This window comes from Microcaecilia unicolor, chromosome 4 (assembly GCF_901765095.1).
Source record: "Microcaecilia unicolor chromosome 4, aMicUni1.1, whole genome shotgun sequence".
NCBI classification, from domain to species: Eukaryota; Metazoa; Chordata; class Amphibia; order Gymnophiona; family Siphonopidae; genus Microcaecilia; species Microcaecilia unicolor.
The window spans coordinates 364,259,618-364,281,453 of record NC_044034.1 but is presented as its reverse complement, the minus strand read 5'-3'; the positions used below and the strand labels follow the sequence as shown (position 1 = coordinate 364,281,453).

General features: G+C 47.1%; 1 protein-coding gene across 4 annotated transcripts in view; it reads right to left on the bottom strand.

The window, feature by feature from the left end:
- DDX3X (DEAD-box helicase 3 X-linked) overlaps nt 1-21,836 on the bottom strand; it is a 118,271-nt gene that overhangs the window by 2,426 nt on the left and 94,009 nt on the right. For all 4 annotated transcript variants that reach the window (XM_030202342.1, XM_030202345.1, XM_030202343.1 and 1 more), the window contains 2 exons: nt 6,559-6,712; nt 202-371 (listed from right to left, as the gene is read on the bottom strand). In XM_030202342.1, coding sequence (XP_030058202.1) covers nt 202-371; nt 6,559-6,712 — 324 coding nt within the window. The remainder of the gene's footprint in view (nt 1-201; nt 372-6,558; nt 6,713-21,836) is intronic.

The following is a 21,836-nucleotide window of genomic DNA, read 5'->3' as shown; positions in this document are numbered from 1 at the left end:
ATTGCAAAAGGAAAGGAAACGCGCATTACACCAAACTTTAGGGCTGTATTCAGAGGACCTGAGCAGACAAAGAAAATCAAGCTTGCAGCTTAAAGAACATTTGCATCTCAGGTCCCCTCCAAGAAATTTCTGGAATTTCAACTTGACAATTTAGACTATTGGAAAGGTTGCAGATACGAATGGGAAGAAATGTGGTCTTACCGCCAAATCCTCTGTTGCCTCCGTGGCCACTGCTACGACTTCCTCTGCTACTGTTACTATTGCTGCTACCACCTCCGAAACCACTGCCACCAAAACTGCTGCCACCAAAGCTGCTGCCACCACTGCTCTGCCTGTAGTCTCTGGCACCAAACCCACCACTGAAGCGGCTACTGCATAAAAAAAAAAAAACAGCAGAATTTGAGTTTAAAATTACTCATTTAAAGAATAAAAACACCTTAGATATCTATTTTTGTCTACAATATACATTTCTGCTTCTGTCACAGTAGCATCATTGACCAGTACAAACATCTGTAGCAAGTTTGAAATTAGATGAGCCCCTGAAAGGGACCTTTTGAAAGCTGATGCTTTAGTCAGGACCCCAAGATTCAAAATTGTGATTTTTTTTTTTGTAAGGTATTATGGGCAGTACATTGCGTGCTGGGGTCTCTACCCCCCCCCAAACCAAGGATACAGTTGTGCATGCCAAACCATGGGAATTTCCAGTGTCGTGCAGCACCAATCCAGAAGCTGTAAACATTGGCTAGTCCAATGCCATACCATTCAGTACAGATACCACTGGGAAAGGTAAATTCTGTCCACCTGTTGGTTAGGGAACAAATCCACATTATCTCGGCAGGTCTAGCAAGATAAGGAAGAACAATTTAGCTAATAAGTCTAACTTGATCCTTCTGCCTCAAGATACTCAATTACAAATCTGGATCAAGTGGATTAATGATGATTCCATTGATCCTTCTCTCAGAACAGAGTAGAATTGGGATGGGGTCTAAACTTATCTTGCTTGACTCATCTCCCTTGAAAAGTTGCTGACTTAGGAGGTGAATATGCAAAACTGCTGGAGGGGATGGTTCCTATCTGCAACTGCTCAGCTAAGGTTGATTTCAAAGGTTCCATTGCAAACCTTTTACATCAAAACTTGTGGCATAACTTCAAGGTGAATTAAGACTGATGCTTTGGCCGGTCCACAGCACTGAAAACGGTCCTGGTGGAAATTGTTACAATCTGCTCCTCTCCCCTATCAAGATGTAAGGTCCTCCTAGATAGTTCATCTATGTTTGGCAAGGTAAGTAATTCAAATTCAGTCACACAGATGTAGTTCATTGGGGCTACATAAACTGTATTAGACACCCTCTTGAAACTTTACTGTGGCTTGTCCTCAGAACTTTATATTGCCATCTATCCCTATTTTTCGGAAAGGGATCTCCAATTAGGACTGAAGTTTTCTACTGATGTCCCTTTTCACTGATTTGATATACTCCTTAGTACCACAAAGTTTAAAAGCAGTTCACAATAAAGCGATGTTGCTTACCTGTAACCGGAGTTCTCGCTAGATGGAAATGCACCCACACTGACAGATCCTCTGGGTGCCAAAATAGTTCCTCAGCTTACAGATGTCAGATGCCTTCCTCCTCAATTGGGGGGACAGGTCTTCAGGTATGCCTATCTTCCCATACCTCTAGTAGGAAAAACTTTGTTGAAACTCAAGACCAAGGAACCATGATTCTAATTGTGCTGAACTGGCCATAGCAGATATGGTTCCCTCTTCTGGCATTAATCACTAAATGAAGATTGGAGTGTTTTCCAATCCTCATCACGCAGAACAAGGGGTCTCTTCTACATTCCAACATCCAGTCTGACCAATTTACTTCAAATCTTTGAAGGTGTAAACATGTGGACAAAGGGGAACCGGTTGATATTGTGTATGGAGGAAATTAAATCTGACGAGAAAAATCGCTGTTTAAAGTCACAGACACTGAATTATTTTCTTCTGTTTTTTTTTTTTTTTTTTTTAATAACCCCTCAATCATAATAAAACACTGGAGCTGCCTGCTCGTTAGAAGTCTGGGGAAAGAAAGGCTGCTTCTTTGAATTTCCTTTTATTTGATTTAATTCTTTTAAAGCAGCTACCTGTTAAAAGTGGCTGCCTCTCCCAAAGACGGTACACCTTTCTAGAGAAAGGGACGGCCCTTCCCTGCTAAGCCAGGGAGATGGGGAGGAAGGGGGGTGGACTCGAGACACCAGAGTTTAACACCCCCGAGGCTGTCAAAGAAAGAAGAGAAAGGAAACCCTGTCAAGCCTCTAAATAAGATTCCAGGCACAGAAGAATTATCACAAATATCTGTAATATCTAAAGAGAAAAGGAGAGAGACTAATGGGCTCACTTCCTACCTGCTGGGAGACTGAGAAAATACTGGGGCTAAGGTCACATGGCCAGGGCTCCTATTGGCTCTCTAGAGTCAGAGTTTTTTCTCAGTCTCCACCTGCTGGTAGGCGAGCACAACCCATCAGTCCAATCCTGGTCCGGTCCGGAGGGACGCTAAGGAATGTCCTATTGTGGATTAAAAACTGGTTGAAGGATAGAAAACAGAGAGTGGGGTTAAATGGGCAGTATTCACAATGGAGAAGGGTAGTTAGTGGGGTTCCTCAGGGGTCTGTGCTAGGACCGCTGCTTAATATATTTATAAATGATTTAGAGATGGGAGTAACTAGTGAGGTAATTAAATTTGCTGATGACACAAAGTTATTCAAAGTTGTTAAATCGCAACAGGATTGTGAAAAATTACAAGAGGACCTTACGAGACTGGGCGGCTAAATGGCAGATGACGTTTAATGTGAGCAAGTGTAAGGTGATGCATGTGGGAAAAAAGAACCCGAATTACAGCTACGTCATGCAAGGTTCCACGTTAGGAGTTACGGACCAAGAAAGGGATCTGGGTGTCTTCGTCGATAATACACTGAAACCTTCTGCTCAGTGTACTGCTGCGGCTAGGAAAGCGAATAGAATGTTGGGTATTATTAGGAAAGGTATGGAAAACAGGTGTGAGGATGTTATAATTCATTTGTATCGCTCCATGGTGCGACCGCACCTTGAGTATTGTGTTCAATTCTGGTCGCCACATCTCAAGAAAGACATAGTAGAATTGGAAAAGGTGCAGCGAAGGGCGACAAATGATAGCGGGGATGGAACGACTTCCCTATGCAGAAAGATTAAGGAGGCTAGGGCTATTCAGCTTGGAGAAGAGATGGCTGAGGGGAGACATGATAGAGGTATATAAAATAATGAGTGGAGTGGAACAGGTGGATGTGAAGCGTCTGTTCACGCTTTCCAAAAATACTAGGACTAGGGGGCATGCGATGAAGCTACAATGTAGTAAATTTAAAACGATCGGAGAAACTTTTTCTTCACCAAACGTATAATTAAACTCTGGAATTCGTTGTCGGAGAAAGTGGTGAAGGCGGTTAGCTTTAGCAGAGTTTCAAAAAAGGGGTTGGACGGTTTCCTAAAGGACAAGTCCATAAACCGCTACTAAATGGAATTGGGAAAAATCAACAATTCCAGGAACATGTATAGAATGTTTGTACGTTTGGGAAGCTTGCCAGGTGCCCTTGGCCTGGATTGGCCGCTGTCGTGGACAGGATGCTGGGCTCGATGGACCCTTGGTCTTTTCCCAGTATGGCATTACTTATGTACAGTCTCTGGGGCTCACAGCTTGGATGTTGAGAGCCTAACAGCTTGGATGTTGAAAGCCTAGAATTGCTGCATTGGGTCTTTGAGGGTGTCTCCCGGGTCTTACTGGCTTCCAGGAAAGATTGTTTAATTACACATTGAGTGAAAAAGTGTAGATACATACCTGTAGCAGGTATTCTCCGAGGACAGCAGGCTGATTGTTCTCACGAATGGGTCCTCGTCCGCAACGGCCCGGGAGACAGGCAAATCCATAAAAAACCCAAAAACTTCTAAAACGCACCGGCGTGTGGGCAGACCGAACTGCACATGCGCGAACGGCTTCCCGCCCGTGGCGCGAGCGTGTCCTCAGTTTAATAAAAAGCAAACAGAATAGAACTCCAAATGGGAGGAGGGAGGGTTTGTGAGAACAATCAGCCTGATGTCCTCGGAGAATACCTGCTACAGGTATGTATCTACACTTTCTCCGAGGACAAGCAGGCTGCTTGTTCTCACGATTGGGGTATCCCTAGCCCCCAGGCTCACTCAAAACAATGAACATTGGTCAATTGGACCTCACAACAGCGAGGACATAACAGATTGACCGGAAAATAAACAAGTGAGAGTGCAGCCTGGAACAGCTAAATAGTAGTAGTAGTAGAACAGAAATGGGCCTAGGAGGGTGGAGTTGGATTCTAAACCCCAAACAGATTCTGCTGCACCGTCTGCCCAAACTGACTGTCGTGTCAGGTATCCTGCTGACGTTGCAGCCTTGCAAATCTCTTCAATGGAGGCTAAGTGAGCCACGGACACAGCCATGGCTCTAACATTATGAGCTGTGACATGGCCCTCCAGCTTGGGCATAAGTGAAGGAAATGCAATCTGCTAGCCAATTGGAGATTGTGCGTTTTCCGATGGTGACTCCCTTCCTGTTAGGGTCAAAAGAAAAACAACTGGGCGGTCTATAGGGCTTTGTCCACTCCATGTAAAAGGCCAATGTTTTTACAGTCCAAGGTGTGCAACTTGTCCTCACCAGGGCGGGTGTGTGGACAGGGAAAAAAAATGTTGGCAAGACAATTGACTGTTTCAAATGGAACTCTGACACCACCTTCGGCAAGAACTTAGGGTGTGTGCTGGCTGAGCTTGAACAAGCTGGCAAGCCGAGGGGTTGTACCTACGCCTCTGATAGCAATAGGTACTTCTCCTTGGTTTGCCAAAAGTCCTCCTAGCTAAGAAGGGTAGATGCAGAAGGTGCCTGGAAGGAGAGAGGAGATGGTATCGGTATGTTTGATTTGGTCAGCTACCTCCTCAACCTTCTCTACACAAAGGTTATCCCCTCGGCATGGGGCATCCACCAACCTCTGCTGAACAGAATGTTCCAAGTCAGAAACACACAGCCATGAGTTTGTGCATTGTTATACTCCGAGCAGAGATCCTGGATGCCACATCAAAAGTGTCTTAAGTGCCCCTGGCCAAGAAGTTTTGAAACGCCTTCTGCTGCTTGACCAACTGGCAAAGTGACTGTCTGCTCCGGAGGGAGTGTCTCAGCTGGGTCTGACAACTTGTGCACCGGGTTTCACAAGTGGATGTTCATGACGAGCTGGTATGGTTGTATTCGGTAGATGAGCATTGCCTGGTACATCTTTTTCCCAAAAGAATCCAGGGTTCTAGTTTCTCTATCTGGGGCAGTGATACCAGACATCAGCCCTTTCTTCACTTCATCGCTTAACAAAACAAAACAAAAAACCTCTAGTCCACAACAGACCTCTGCTGCTATTAGCTGTTGCCATTAGAGAACACGCAGTATTGGAGGCAGCATAGGAAGCTCACGTTGTGAGCAAGTGTTGAAGGCAGAATGGGGGGGGGGGGGGGGGGGGGGGGGTGGTGTTGCTGGGTGCACGGAGGCACCAGACACTTCCTTTCTCCCAAGCAAGATTCCCTATCTGAGGTGTCAGGTGTGCACTCCATTTTCTTTTGGCACCTCCCACTTTACGGATGTTGGCTGCTTCAGTCAGTTGGACTGCAGAGTTCATCTTGGGGGAAGGGGGCCTGCCTCTGCTATGATGTCCCCTTCAGGCATTGTACCAACCTCTCCTGATTTGAGGGGAATTTTGTGCCTAGATTTCATCTTTTTCGTCAACCCACATCTTCTCTTGTTCACAGCATATTTATTTATTATTAGGATTTATTTACCACCTTTTTGAAGAAATTCACTCAAGGCAGTGTACAGTAAGAATAGATCATGCATGAGCATGACCTATTATTTCTATAGCGCTACTAGACATATGCAGCGCTGTAAACTTTATGCGGGCACTCTCTCGAGGGCTCACAATTTAAATGTAATTCTGGCTGACAGGCCAGGCAAGAGCTACTTTTGCACACTATAGTGATAGGCTGGGGAGTGCCTTATGGGTTGCAATAATCTAGATGTTGGTAAACGGTGCCTGAGCAAACTTTCATTGGTGCCCCCCCCCCCCCAAAAAAAAAAAAAAAACTGGCATCCATCTCTACTCTGCTCCCACCCCTGCCTGTGATCCAGTAGGTCTCTCCCCCTCCCCCAAACGCTTTGACACTGGCTCATGGCTCTAGTGATAAAGAGTGCCAAAATCCCAGTCCAGTATCCCTCTAGGAGTTTTAAGGTAGACTGAACTGGGATTTTGACACTTATCACCGGCACCCTGGGCCACTGCCTCACCTGGTCTACAGGCTGAGCAGGCCCTGAATGGATATTAGTAATATTTGCAACACAATAGCTGCTGATAAGGCACAAAAAACCCTCTGATTTGACGACAGATGTATAAAGTCAAAAGGATCCCAGTAGCCTACCTGACCAGCTGCCACTAGTAGCAATATGTAATTTTGTGGGAGTATCACAAGGTTGAAATTATACTAACCTCTTTGATCGTCCACGGCTACTACTTCTGTGGTGATGTTCATAAGCCATGCTTTCTAACCAAGATGGTACCTCCTGTTTGGCTTCTACAAGGAGATCCAACAGGTCCTTTGTAATGTTGACATTCTTTTCATTGAAGAATGATGTGGCAAGGCCTGAAACAGAAACAAAACGATTGAGCACACAGGAAAAATCTCTTCTTACCCAAATGTAACTAGATTTGGAAAAATGTGAGAGTTAATGCATGATTTCAGTACCTTAAGGTTGGCAGAGTTGCTTGCCTATAATGGGGACTCTCCAGACAGAATGCAGCCATATAAATGGTGTGGATGTCAGGCAGAACCACAAATAAGACGTGGCAGCACAGAGGCTATGCTAGTATACCACCCCACTACTCTTTAGTCAGTAATAACTGGTATGCACACTGTTAAGAAGGGTCGGACAGTGACTACATTACCCTGTTGCCTACAGCAAAACCCCACCACAGGTACACTTTATTGCTGACAAGAAAAATGCAGCCAAATGGTGACTACAAAGTAGAATGTTTGCAGTAAGCAGGCTAAGATCAGGATATTGTAAGGATGAGCTAAGGCATGACTTTTTTAAAACTCAACGTCTCTTCAGACCAGTACAGCCAAAGAATTAATTTACAATCAAAGCTCTGTACAAGATAAACAGCAGCACAGATTCTCTCCCTCTTCCATCAGTGTGCCCTACCCAGTTAGCAATACACAGGGAAGTACACATTCACTTTTTTTAATCTTAAAAACCCATCCCCATTCTGCAATTCCAGGTACTCTAACACCCCCCCCCCCCCCCAAAAAAAAAAAAAAAACTTTTAAAAAGCATGATGCAGTTCAGTTCAGTCATGTGAAATCCTGATCTTAGCTGGCTTGCTGCAAACAATGAAAAGGTCAGCACCTTTCAACTTTTGTAGTCACCACTTGTTTGCATTCATTCTTGACAGATCAAGGCAGTAGTGTTTTGTGCATGTGTAACCTGATGACTTGTAGGGTGCCACACTGCACACACCTGCAAACATACTTTAAATTGGCAATGGAGGTTACTATGGCAGTTTGGGGGTGAAATGTTTATTATTTCCAGGCAGATATCAAGTTGGAGATGTAGCTAACAAGCCTGTGGATATCAAAATATGAACAGATGGGAGCATTTCTTACACTGCACTCAGCTCCACTCAGGAGATAAACCAGATGCTGAAGGGGACTCCCATCACAGCCCAATACTTACAAGCACCAGCTGCATCCAAACACTTGAAAGACCATGCCAAAGCGGCCCTTCTGAGCTGCTGTGGAAGGAATATATGTGTATGTATGTATTTATATATCTATATATGTATAGAACTTTGAGGTCCTTAGCACTTCTGTGCTGAGAGTTGCTGGTGAGTTCTAATTCAAGTGAGCCATACCACTTCTCTGGTAGGAGTTGCTGGTGAGCTTTCCTACAAAAGGGACATACCACTTCTCTGGTGAGAGTTGCTGGGGTACCCAATGGCTGGTATATATATATGTGAACTTTTAAGTAAGCCATGCTAGTATATATATGTGAAACTAAGTAAGCCATACCACTCGCCATGAGTGAAGAAGAATCTCCCCTTTTCTGAGGGGTAGCATAACTATGATGAACTTTTAGAGACTGGAAAACAGTGTTGTGAAGGGACATTATTGCGCATTGTGAGCTGGTCACCCTTCCAGGACCCAGCCCGGGCGGACCCTGCTTAGCTTCCTTCACACCGGGCTCTATCCTTCTCAGAAACTCTCCTAAGAGAAATATGCAGAAAAGTTTGTATCAAAAAATGTGCTGCACGAAGCTTCACTATGGATCGAAGGCTTTCATGAAAAAGACTTGAGACTTTGAGAGCGCTCTTGACAGCATTTAGAATTGAAATAGGAGGAAGGAAAATTCCTTCTTAGGAACTAGGTTCTTGTGATAAAGATTTGAGACATTGAGAGTGCGCATGACGGCAGTGAGATTCCAAATAGGAGGAAGGGAGATCCATTCTTAGGAACTAGAAATTAAAATTGCATTCGGAAGAATCAAGAGAGAAAATGGTCTAAGATCCAAGAGTCTATGTAGGGAGACCCCTACTTCACATGCCTTGCCGTGAGAGCGATAGAGAAAGGAGGCGAAATGAAAAGCATAACCATCTAAAAATAAAACCGCAAGAACTCCTGGACAGAGGAAATAAGAAGATGACTGTCGTGTAAGAGTAGCCTGCAACTATGATTTCATGACACAAAGTTAAACAGGTGAGAGTGGCATGTACCTATGATAACATCCTTACTGCCCCTATGCCTGTGGAAGAACAAATGTACAGCTAACATATAGGAAATATCCTGGTATGGAAAGCAACCTAAGTGCAAAGGCATAAAGTATAAAGTACTACATGCATCAACCTTCTCCTACAAGAGCACGCAACTCTGGAACGCACTGCCACGCGGCAGTGGGATACAAATGCAAATAAATAAATAAATAAACCTTTTCGAAAAATGCTATAACAAAAAAAAACACAACTGTGAACTACCTTCCCACAGTCACATTGGAGCCGACTCTGTGGGTGCTTGAGCACCCCCGATATTGAGAAAAACTCATGTATATGTCCAGGGAGGGGTCATTTTCATTGGACTTAGCACCCCCAATAATTTTGAAAAGTTGGCTCCTAGCCCACAGACAAACGCCACCCGAGATTATAAAGAAACAAACATCAAACAGGCTGGCCAAGTAATGTATCTATAGTGGGACACAGACATACAGGAGTCCCAGAAAGAGAAATAAATTACTAAAACTGGGACCTGCACCCAGTTCTGTAGCCCACCTTTTGATGCTGCTTTTAACTCCTAACCCTTATTCACTCTGTTCAGGACCCTTATTTTAAACCTGCTCACTTTAAAATCTCCTTATCTCTTGTTTGTTTTGTCTGTCCTAATGAGATTGTAAGATCTGAGGAGCAGGGACTGTCTCTTCATATTCAAGTGTACAGCGCTGTGTTTTTCTAGTAGCGCTTTAGAAATGATAAACAGTAGTAGCAGCAGCTTCAGAGACTGTAGTGCTGACTATTAGGCTACAGCAACCAGCTACTCAACATTAAAAACATAAAAAGCAAAGAAATGACCTCCCTAAAGAACATAGGCGACTCCTGAGAAAGATCAGCCCCAAACGGCCCGAAGACGGCGAAAAAGAAAGTCCCGACGCACCCCCCAGCGGCGCACAATATTTACAGGAGCCGGAAGAGGAGATCCCCGACGCTGGCATACAGCGCGTATCAGCTTCTCGGACATGACGGTACCGCGCGTGCACGCGCGTACCCGATTCGCGCCAAAATCTCTCTTTTTTTTTTTTTTTTAAGCCCTGCTCCGCCGAACAAACCGCTAAGGGAAGAACACAAACGGCAGTGCTAAATAAAATACAGCTCAACTCAAAGAGGGCTGAAAAAATGCTGCCGCTTACTCTTTTTTTTTTTTTTTACACAGCTGACTCACAGCATTCCCATGCAAACAGAGCTGTCTGCTCATTCAGTCAGTGGGGACAAGTTGTCTTTAATTTTTTTTTTTTTTTTACACCTAAACTCCTCCAAATTACTGCTGCTTCTTTTTTTTTTTTTTTTTTTTTTTTTTTTTAACCAGCTAGATAATATAGACACCTAAAACAGCAACCACAGCTGCCTGCTCGTTAAAGTAATGGGGAAAACTCCGCTGAAGAGTAATAGAACAACACATAGCTGTCTGCTCGTTAGAAGCCGGGGGATGTAGCTTATCAGATTTAATTTTCTATAGTGGCTGCCTCTCCCAAAGACATACACCTTTCTAAACAAAGGGTAGTCCTTCCCAGCTATGTATGGGAGATGGGGAGGAAGGGGGGAGGGACCCGGAGACATCCGAGTTTGACACCCCCAGAGGCTGTAAAAGAAAGGAAAAGAAGTCCCTACCTGACCAGCGTCTAACAGAGAATTCCTAGGCACAGAAGAAGAGGTAGCAATGCTGTTCTTATTGTAAACCTCTAAAAGAGAAAGAGAGAGACTAATGGGCTCGCTTCCTACCTGCTGGGAGACTGAGAAAATACTGAGGCTAAGGTCACATGGCCAGGGCTCCTATTGGCTCTCTAGAGTCAGAGTTTTTCTCAGTCTCCACCTGCTGGTAGGCGAGCACAACCCATCAGTCCAATCCTGGTCCGGAGGGACGCTAAGGAATTAGGCCTTACTGCTAAAATTTGCTTTCCATTAGTCCATAGGTGCCCCCGTACAAGACCGTGACCTTCCCCTGGCTGCTGCCTCCTCAACAAAACTGTATCTTCATCTCCTTGCCGGCGTCCCCCCCCCCCCCCACTTGTGGCGCCAGCTCCTCACTTCGTCAACGGTCAACCTGTAATAATGGCTCTCCGTCCCTTCCTGCCCCCTCTCCCCGCGTACTTAACCCTTTTATTTTCAGTGGTTGCAATGGCAGAAGCAAGCACTGTGGGCTTGCCTCCAGCTTCTCCCTTCCCTCACAGTGTCCCGCCTTCTGTGATGTATTTCCTGTTTCTGCAAGGGCGGGACACTGAGGGAAGGGAGAAGCTGGAGGCGAGCCCGCAGTGCTTTCTTCACTGCCACTGAAAATAAAAGGTTAAACGCGCATTGGGGGGGGGGGGGGGGCAGGAAGGAACGAAGAGCTGTCGGGGAGGGGAGAGAATTGCTGGACATGGATGGATGGAGGGGAGGGCAGGGGAGAATGGAGAGTTGATGGACATGGATGGATGGAGGGAAGTCAGTAAGGAAATGCATGAAGGGAGGGAAGAGAAGCGTTGGACACGGACGGAGTGGAGGACAGGGAAGAGAGGAGAAGTGTTGGACACGGATGGAGTGGAAGGGAGAGAGGAGAAATGCTGGACACGGATGGAGGGGAGGGAAGACAGAGGAAGTAGATGCACATGGATGGAGGGAAGCGAGGAGAAATGCTGGATATGGATGGAGGTGAAATTGCTGAATTTAACGGCTGGATCGGAACACTTGAGGGCAGATGCTGAAACTGGAGAAAGAATACAGACAGGATGGTAGGATGCATAATGACACAGGAGGATGGTAGACATGATGAGTGAAAAAAATATCAAATGGAAAAAAGACACTGCATAAAACAGAAGACACTGGGACCAAAGTGAATAGAAAAACTAAATGATCACACAACAAAGGTAGAAAAAAGTATTTTATTCAGAATTGGAATACATCTTCTTCTGGAAATGTGCATCTGTGATATTTTGCATGTAAGTTTCAATTTTTCTAGTATTGCTGCATGCTGAGTGACTTCTTGAGGTAACTTTCCAGTTCAGTATTTTGCCTTCATATATATTTTTTTTATTTCTAGTTCTTTGTGTCTTATCTGTTGTGTCATGCGTTTTTCATGTGTGATCAAGGCGCAGTATTCTGCTAGTGTGTAGTATTTGCAGCCAGTAGCGTAGCCACAGGTGGGCCAGGGCCCACCCATTTAGGGCTCAGGCCCACCCATCAGTAACACGTTTAGCAGTAGCTGGTGGGGATCCCAAGCTCCACGAGCTGAAGACTTTCCACTGAGGTAATGAAAATGCTACTCTCCATGATACGAGCACCTGCACATGCTCAGTTTTCAGCGTAAGCCTGCTGCAGACTGCCAAGGTGGAAAGAAGTGTTTTCCCGCCAGCTGAGATATTTTTTTCATGTTGGGGGGGGGGGGGGGGGGGGGGGGGGAAAGAGGGCGAACACTTGGTGCCTACCCACTTCTTGCCCAGGCCCACCCAAAATCTGTTGTCTGGCTACGCCCCTGTTTGCAGCCCCCTTTTGATTTTGTTTCACTAAGTTGTGTACTGGTGTTTTAGAGCCTGATGTAATTACAGTGCTGTCTTTCCATGCATAAGGTTGTAGCTCGTCCTGTCCTTGGAATTAGTGCTGTTATGGTTTGGTAAGGTTATGAATGTGTTTTTGCACAAGTTTGTGTATAGAGTTTTGCAGAGGAGAGATTGTGTTGGCCTTACTGAGGTGGCACCATCAGAAAGGGTGTAGAGCATAAATCATGACACTACCTCTTGAAGGATTTACATGGGAAAATTAGGTTCTTACCATGATAATTTTCTTTCCTTGAGTCATAGCAGATGAAGTCATTACGTATGGGTTGTGTCCAACCAGCAGGGGGAGATAGAGCGCACGCAACTTTTCACAGTGCCTCATGGCCAGCTAGCTCCACTGCCTCTTCAGTATTTGAAGCTTCCAAAGCAGTATGGCAAACCGCAATGGGAATAACATGAACTTTCCTCACAGCGAACGATGGCCCCTTAACAAGGGCATAAACTCAAAAAAGGAGGGAATGAACTCATCCTCCTGGACAGAATAAACTCGTCCTCCACTTTGTATAAACGGAGGGACTACTTGCATCCTCCTGGAGGGAATAAACTCATCCTCTCAAAACATGAACTGGAGGGAATGAACTCATCCTCCTATAACTGTAACAAGAATCCTGAAGACTGTTTTCCGACTCCCCAAGGAAGGAATATAACTTCAGGAAACAGCAGCACCTAAAATCAGAATCACTGCAATACAGACAGACAATCATACAGGGAGGGCTCATGGCTTCATCTGCTATGACTAAAGGAAAGAAAATTATCACGGTAAGAACCTAATTTTCCCTTCCTTGTCATCAAGCAGATGAAGCCATTACGTATGGGATGTAACAAAGCAATCCCTAAATAGGGTGGGAACAAGCCACACCACACGCTAGCACCTGTGCTCCAAAACGCGCATCCCTCCTGGCAGCCACATCCAGCCTGTAATGTCGGGCAAAAGAGAGCTTAGAAGCCCATGTTGCAGCACTGCAAATCTCATGAAGAGATAGTGCTCCAGTTTCCGCCCAGGAAGAGGAAAATCGCTCTTGTGGAATGTGCCTTAAAGGCTTCAGGCGGAGCCCGGCCAGACAGCAGATATGCTGAAACGATAGCTTCTTTGAGCCAACGGGCAATAGTGGCTTTAGACGCTGAAGACCCTCTGCAAGGACCTGCAAACAGCACAAAAAGATGATCAGAGGTCCTGAAAGAATTTGTAATTTGCAGATACTGCAACAGAGTCCTGCGCACATCCAAAAGGTGCAACTGCCCAAATGAATCTGGAAACTCCTCCTCAACAAAGGAGGGAAGAAAAACAGGCTGGTTTAGGTGAAACGCTGAAACCACCTTAGGCATGAAGGAAGGCACGGTCCGAACTGTGACCCCTGACTTTTAGAATTGCAGAAAAGGGTCTCTACAGGACAGCGCCCAGAGCTCTGACACCCGTCTCGCCGAGGTAATGGCCACTAAAAAGACGGCCTTCAGTGTCAAATCTTTCTCTGAAGCATGCCGAAGTGTTTCAAAGGGAGCCCCCTGAAGGGCCTTCAATACTAACCCCAGGTTCCAAGCTGGACAAGGTGCCCGCACGGGAGGACGGAGCCGAAGCATCCCTCTAAGAAACCGTGCCACATCTGGATGAGCAGCTAAGGACACGCCTTCAACCTTGCCACGCAGGGAGGCCAATGCTGCCACTTGCACCCGCAGGAAAACACACCAGACTTCAAACTGGCGCCAAATCCTGGCATAAGCCACGGAAGTGGAGCGCTTACGGGCTTGCAGGAGAGTGGAAATTACCTTATTTGAGTAACCTTTATCTCTCAATTGCGCCCTCTCAATCGCCATGCCATAAGACCAAAGCGGCAGGCGTCCTCCATGGCCACTGGACCCTGTGACAACAGGTGTGGAACCCGAGGTAACGGAAAGGGAGCCTCCTACAGCATCTGTCGGAGGTCCGCATACCAAGGCCTCCTGGGCCAATCCAGGGCGATGAGCACCACTTCTCCTGGATGCAGCCGAATCCGCAGGAGCACTCGCCCTATCAAGGGCCACGGAGGGAAGACATACAGCAAGCCCAGGGGCCAGGGTTGAGCCAAGGCATCCAACCCAGCAGAGCGAGGATCCCTCCGTCTGCTGAAGAAGCACGGGACTTTGGCATTGGAACTGGTCGCTATAAGATCCATCACTGGCTTGCCTCATTTGACATCACTCGGACAGCCAATCCTTCCAGGGTCACTTGAAAGGCCAGAAGAGCCAGAAACACCGCTTTCAACTCCAGGCGGTTGATAGACCACTCCGACTCGTCGGGCGTCCACAGACCCTGGGCATGCTTCCCCTGGCAATGTGTGCCCCAGCCCTTCAGGCTGGCATCTGTCACCACTAGGCACCAATCGGGGAGCGCCAGTGGCATTCCCCGCCACAACATGCTGTCCGAGAGCCACCACTCCATACTGAGGCGGGCCGCAGGGAGCCAAGGAAGTCTGCACTGATAATCCTGAGATACTGGAGACCATCGTTGAAGTAGAGAATACTGTAGAGGTCTCAGGTGCGCTCTCGCCCATGGCACCACTTCCAAGGTGGCCGTCATCGATCCCAACAGCTGGACAATGTCCCAAGCTCGCGGGCGGGGCATCCTCAGCAGATGGACCTGATTCTGAAGCTTGTACCGCCTTTGCTCGGGAAGAAACATAGCCCGAGGCTGTGTCGAACCTGGCTCCCAAATACTCTAGAGATTGCGAGGAGGTCAGGTAACTTTTGGCCATATTGACGACCCAGCCCAGAGATTGAAGGCCTGAAACCACTCTGGCTGTAGCTAGATGACTCTTTTTCTGAGTCTGCTCTGATGAGCCAGTCGTCTAGGTACGGGTGAACCCGGATACCCTCTCGCCTGAGAAAGGCAGCTACTACCACCATTACCTTGGAGAAGGTTCGGGGAGCTGTGGCGAGGCCAAAAGGCAAGGCCCAAAACTGGAAATGTTTTCCCAACACTGCAAACCGCAGAAACTTCTGGTGCGGGGGCCAAATTGGTATGTGCAAGTAAGCTTCTTTCAGGTCCAGAGATGTGAGAAACTCTCCTGGCTGTACTGCCGCAATGACGGAGCGCAGGGTTTCCATGTGAAAATGCCGCACTCTTAAGGACTTGTTTAGCTCTTTTAAGTCCAGGATCGAGCGAAAAGACCTGCCTTTTCGTGGCACCACAAAGTAAATGGAGTAGCGGCCTAAACCTTGTTCGACGGGAGGCACCGGGGTCACAGCCCCTATCTGGCACAGACTGTACAAAATCTCCTCTACCGCCGCCCGTTTGGCGGCAGAACCGCACCGGGACTCCACAAACACATCTCTCACTGGGGCATTGAATTCTATTCGGTATCCGTCTCTGATCAGGTCCAAGACTCACTGATCTGCGAAGATTTTGGCCCACTCCTTGAAAAAGAGGGAAAGTCTTCGTCCGATGACAGGAAACGAGGAGGGGGCCGGCGCACCATCATTGAGAGGGTCGTCCCTGAACTCCAGGCCTTGAACCGGCAGCTGTGGAACATTTGTCCGAGCGAAAGGAGTTTCTCTGCTGAAAGCGGGCACAAGTGAACCCAGCAGCATGCCCCGGGCGGTACCTTCTAGCTTCACGGAAGCGAGGTAAGAGGAGCGGACCGCCTGACCCTTAGAGGAAGGCTTCGGCCTATCTTCGGGCAAGCGCTGAGGTTTGGAATCCCCCAGGCCTTTAACAATGTTTTCCAGCTCCTCACCAAACAGGAGAAGGCCTTGAAAGGGCAACTTCACCAACCTTTGCTTAGAGGCCATGGCCGCCGCCCAATGTCGTAGCCAAAGAGTGCGGCGAGCCGCCACTGCTACAGCCATTTGTTTAGCCGAAGCTCTGACCATATCATAAAGGGCGTCAGCCAAAAAGGACAAGGCCGACTCCATCAGCGGAGCCACTTCAGATAAGGTCTCCGCTCCATCACCGGGCTGTTCCACTGCCTGCTGTAACCAAGCCAGGCAGGCTCTAACAGCATAACAACTGCATGCAGACGCCCAAACAGTGAGACCTGCCAAATCAAAGGACCGCTTCAGAGCTAAATCAAGCCTGCAGTCTTGAATATCCTTCAGGGCAACACCTCCTTCAACAGGGAGGGTAGTTCTCTTTGTCACAGCTGTGACCAGGGCATCCACTTTAGGCATTGCAAAGCGAGCCAAATGTTCCTCACTCAGAGGGTATAATTGCCCCATAGCCCTGGCAACCTTCAAAGGTCCCTTGGGGTCAGCCCATTGAGCCGAAATAAGCTCTTGGATGGAGTCATGCAAAGGAAAGGCTCGAGCAGGCTTTCTGGTACTAGCCATCCTTGGATTAACAGAGGAGGCTGTGCCACTCCCAGGATCTTCAATCGAGAGGGCTTGTAAGGCATCTGAAATAAGCGCTGGTAGCTCCTCGCGGTGGAAAATCCTCACCGCAGACGGATCAAGCTCCTGTGGCAATTCTGCACCCGACTCTGGCTCCTCAGCCCAAGAAGTTCTGCCAGACCCCTCAGAATCCTCATAGCCCGACCACGGGGGGGAAAAGGGGGGTGTGCACCACACTCAGAAGGGGAATAGCCCTTCTGCGTTTATCAGGAGGATAAGAAACAGGCAAAGCCAACTCCAAAAGGCCAGGATCCACCGGGGGGGGGGGGGGGGGGGGGGGGGGGCAGAGGGTCCGAAGATCCCTGTGGAAGAGCTCTTTTAAGCATGTACGCCTTATGCAGCATTAAAACAAAATCAGGGGAGAAACCGCTCGCTGACCGCCCGGATCCTGCCCAGGGCTCTATTAGCCTCACTCAGATGACTCCCCCCCCCCCCCCCCCCCCCCCCCCGGATTCAGGGCTCTGTCGCAACGGAGGCTGCGCCATGTGGAAAATCCAAAATGGCATCCGCTGCCAGCTCAGAGCGCAATAGATCGCCGCTCGCCATGCTCTGGCCGGCTCCACCGTCTGTACAGCACGAATTAGAGCCCCGCTTCTGATTTGCGCTTGCCACATTTAGAACAGCGCCATCGCCAAAAACGGCGGTAAAATTCAAAAATGGCGGTTCACGCCAAAAACGTCCCGATCGCGGGCCCACCCCAGAGGAGTCAGAAAACACTCTTACCTCACTAGACCCGAGTATCATAGCTCCGGTCCTGCAGAAGAATCTCAAGAAAAAAACCTCTTTTCCAAGATTGCTGCGCTAAAGCGCGACGCGACTTTATTTTTTATTATTATTATTTTCTAACGCTGTGAGGAAAGCAGAGGCAAAAGAGGTAAATAAAAACACTCCGGAGGCTCAGATAAGTGGGAAAGGCAGGGAAAGGCGAACCAATGTGCCTGCATCCACTGAATGGGAAAGGACAGGGAAAAGCAAGCTAATATGTCCACATCCACGGGGGCATGGGTAAGGCAGGGAAAGGGCTGACCTATGCGCCTTCAAAGTGAAGCTGCTATAGCCTCTAATACCCCGGCTAACAACTGGCAAGCCAGGAGCCACCCCCAGGCAGATTTTTGAATGAGCTCGAAGAAGCTGCAGCCACCCTGCTTGGGGAGATAGAGAATACTGAAGAGGCAGTGGAGCTAGCTGGCCATGAGGCACTGTGAAAAGTTGAGTGCTATCTCCCCCTGCTGGTTGATGGGCACAACTCATATGTAATGGCTTCATCTGCTTGATGACAAGGAAATGGTTAATAAAAGGAGCTCATTGTGAACACTATCTACCCTAAAAGGGTGTTTTGTGGCTCTACGTGAGAATTGCGATATGATCCCTTGTTTCATATTGTTGACTGTCCAAGAAAACACGAAGGCAGACGGTCTGCAAACTCCAAGATGGAAAACAAAAAAAGCAGATCGTGTAGAAATGAAATGCAATTTATTTAAACAATACAACAATATTTATATGAGTACAAACAGCCCGACACAGGCCGTGTTTCGCCCAACTGGGCTGCTTCAGGGGCTGCTTTTTTTGTTTTCCATATTGTTGACTGTCTACATTTTCCGTAAGGGTGGTATATTGGTGTATTAGGGTCTGCCCAGTGTAATATTTATAGTACAGTAAGGTTCTGAGTGTGTTTTTGCACAAATTTGTGCATAGTGTTTTGCAGTTGAGTGATTGTGGTTAGTATATGCTTTGAGCAACCACCAACCACTTTATTCTTTGACATATGATACATATCCAATATCTAAATTTAATAAAAGGTATTGTGACTTATTTTTACTTATTTTTTTTCTGTTAGACAATTATGGATATAAGCTCCACCCCTGTCCCCACCCCTTTAGCCTCCCCAAACAGTTGGGCCACCAACCGCCTATGCTTTAGTCCCTCTGGACCAGCCCAGAATGTGACTGATGGGGGTGCATGCCTTCCAGCAGGTGAAGACAGAAAAAAAAAAAAAAAGAGAGACTACTCCTAGAGAGCCAATAAGAGCCCTTGCCATCTAGAGAAAGATCCAGTAACAAAGTACCAAACCAGAAATAAGCCAAAACAGTAAGAAAATGGTCTGTGCATCAAAAGCCTGAGCAGCCGCTAACACATCACAGCTCTGCAGAAAGAAACATCACTTAACCATTGGAGAGAATACCTAAAGGGAGGGATCTGGGCCGGTCCGGAGGGACTAAAGGAAAGCAAATTAGCAGGTAAGGCCTAATTTCTCCTTCCTTAGTGTCCCTCCGGACTGGCCCAGAATGTGACTGATGGGAAGTAACAAAGCAGTAAGATTATGGGAGGGACCCTAGTAGCCCCACCATCAAAATGTGTGGCCCAAAGACAACTTGCTGACGACTCAGGACGTCCAATCGATAGTGCTTAGAAAAGGAATGCAAAGAAGACCAAGTCGCCACCCAACAAATGTCCTCCGGAGGCACCAATGCTCTGCCCAAGAAGCTGCCTGACCTCTGGCAGAGTGGGCCTTAACCCCTTCTGGAACAGGCTTCCCGAGAAGTGGAGTGGCCTAGTGGTTAGAGTGGTGGACTTTGGTCCTGGGGAACTGGGTTCGATTCCCACTGCAGGCACAGGCAGCTCCTTGTGACTCTGGGCAAGTCACTTAACCCCTCCATTGCCCCAGGTACAAATAAGTACCTAAGCCAAATTGAGCCTACCATGAGTGGGAAAGCGCGGGGGTACAAAAAAAAAAAAAAAAAGGGTATGCTGAGGCAATCATGTCTTTATGCCAACGGGAAATAATAGGCTTAAAAGCCGTAAGCCCTTTGATTGAACCTCCGATGAGAATAAACAATCGGATCAACGAATCTCCTCCGTAGACTCGACATGCTTCAAATCCGTCCCGGAGAAAGAAACCTAGTACAGGCAACACCACCGGTGAGATACATGAAAACAAGCCAACACCTTGGGAAGAAAGGAAAGGTAGCAGTCATAAAACTACCTGATCCGAGCTGAACTCCAAAAACAGAGATCTACACGACACCTGCAACTCCGAAACTCGCCTAGCTGAAGCAACAGTCACCAAAAACAAAACAGTCTTCAAAGTCAAGTCCTTCAAAGTACAAGACGACGAAGGCTCAAAGGGAGACTTAGTAAGAACCAAAAGCACTAAATTAAGATCCCAACAAGGAAAGGAACATCGAAACGGAGGACGGAGGTGGTTACCCCCCCCCTGAAAAAACGGAGCACATCTGGATGACTAGATAAAGATCATCCATGGACATGGCCTCAAAACACGCAAGAGCTGCAATCTGCACCTTAAGAAAAGCCAAAGCAAGACCTGTGTCCTGTGTCAAAACCATGCTACAAAAAATCCCAATTTGCAGAACACAAGCACGAAAGGGAGATATACCGATTCCTCACACCAAGCCTCGAAAATCAGGTCCGAACATAATTCAGAGGTAGAATGCCGATGCGAGCGAAGCATAGTAGCAATTACATTAGCAAAGAAACCTTTGTCAGCTTCGCCCCCTCAAGAGCCAGGTCACAAGACAGAATCGACCCGGATCCGGATGAAACACCGGACCCTGCACCAACAGACAATGCACATATCGGCATCAGCTGTTATCTTGGCTGGTGTGACATTACCAGTACTTGGGTGGCTGCCATTTATACTACTGAAAAGTTTCATGTATCCAAATAAGGAAGCTATGGGGAAAGAGCTCTAAAGGAAATCCACAGCCAACAAGGCACTGACATACTGTTGTCTGTACTGGAGACAGGAGACTATGTAAGCAAGCTTGGTATAATTACGGCAACTGCAGTTCAATATTTTCTCAAGGCCTGTACGTTCTCCTCAAACCAGATTTCAAACCAAGTGTCATATGGTGTAAAATCTCTGCTTTACCCTTAGAATCACAGCAGTAGATGTTTCTAGTGATAGTCATGCATTTTGTTCAAATGCTGTTGGTTAGACTTCCTACTTATGCAATGTTATACCTCCAACACTTATGAGTGCAGCATCCTCTGCTAAGTGCACTAAATATGCCAGCGTTCTCCATCACTGTCCATGGACTACTGGAGGCCCTCAGTAGCAAAATCTGCATCTCACCTTAACACTTCCTCCCTGTGACAAGAACTGATGGATGGAGGATAAGGCCATCAGCAAGAATAGGTAGCATGAAACAATGACTAGCAAAGAGAAAGCAGTTCAAATGTTGGGTAAGACTTCCTACTTATGCAATGTTATGCCTGCAAGACTTGAGTGAAGCACCCTCCGCTAAGTGCACTAAATATGCCATCACTGTCCATGGACTACTGGCAGCCCTATCCGTAGTAAAATCTGCACCTCACCCTTCCTCACTGTGACAAGAAAAGTGATGGATGGGGGATAAGGCCACCAGTAATAGGCAGCATGAAACAATGACTAGCAAAGAAAGCAGTATAGAGAAAAATCAGTAGCAGGAGCCCAGAGCCCACTAACAAAGACCCAGCACCAGTCAGCATTATTTCTCTTACGTCTCTTCTGTGCTGCTTTAATGTCTACAAAGCACATGGTAAACCACTATAAAATCACACACCAAAGTTGCTGGAGAGAACAAGGGATTTAATTTTAAAAAGGGTTGGCTAAACACAATCAGGCTCATCTGAACCCTGGACCAACTCATCCATATTCTAGGACAGGGGTTCTCAACCCAGACCTCAGGACACCAAGCCAGTCTGGTTTAAGATATTCACAATGAATATGCATAAAAGATGTGCATACAATGGAGGTAGTGCATGCAAAATTTTCAAATATACTCATTGTAGGTACCCTGAAACCGTGACTGGCCAGTTATGTTAGAAGACTGGACAGATACCCTGCTCTAGGTGGAGTGGCCTAGTGGTTAGGGTGGTGGACTTTGGTCCTGGGGAACTGAGTTCGATTCCCGGCACAGGCAGCTCCTTGTGACTCTGGGCAAGTCACTTAACCCTCCATTGCCCCATGTAAGCCGCATTGAGCCTGCCATGAGTGGGAAAGCGCGGGGTACAAATGTAACAAAAAAAAAAAAAAAGACAATTCCTGAAGTA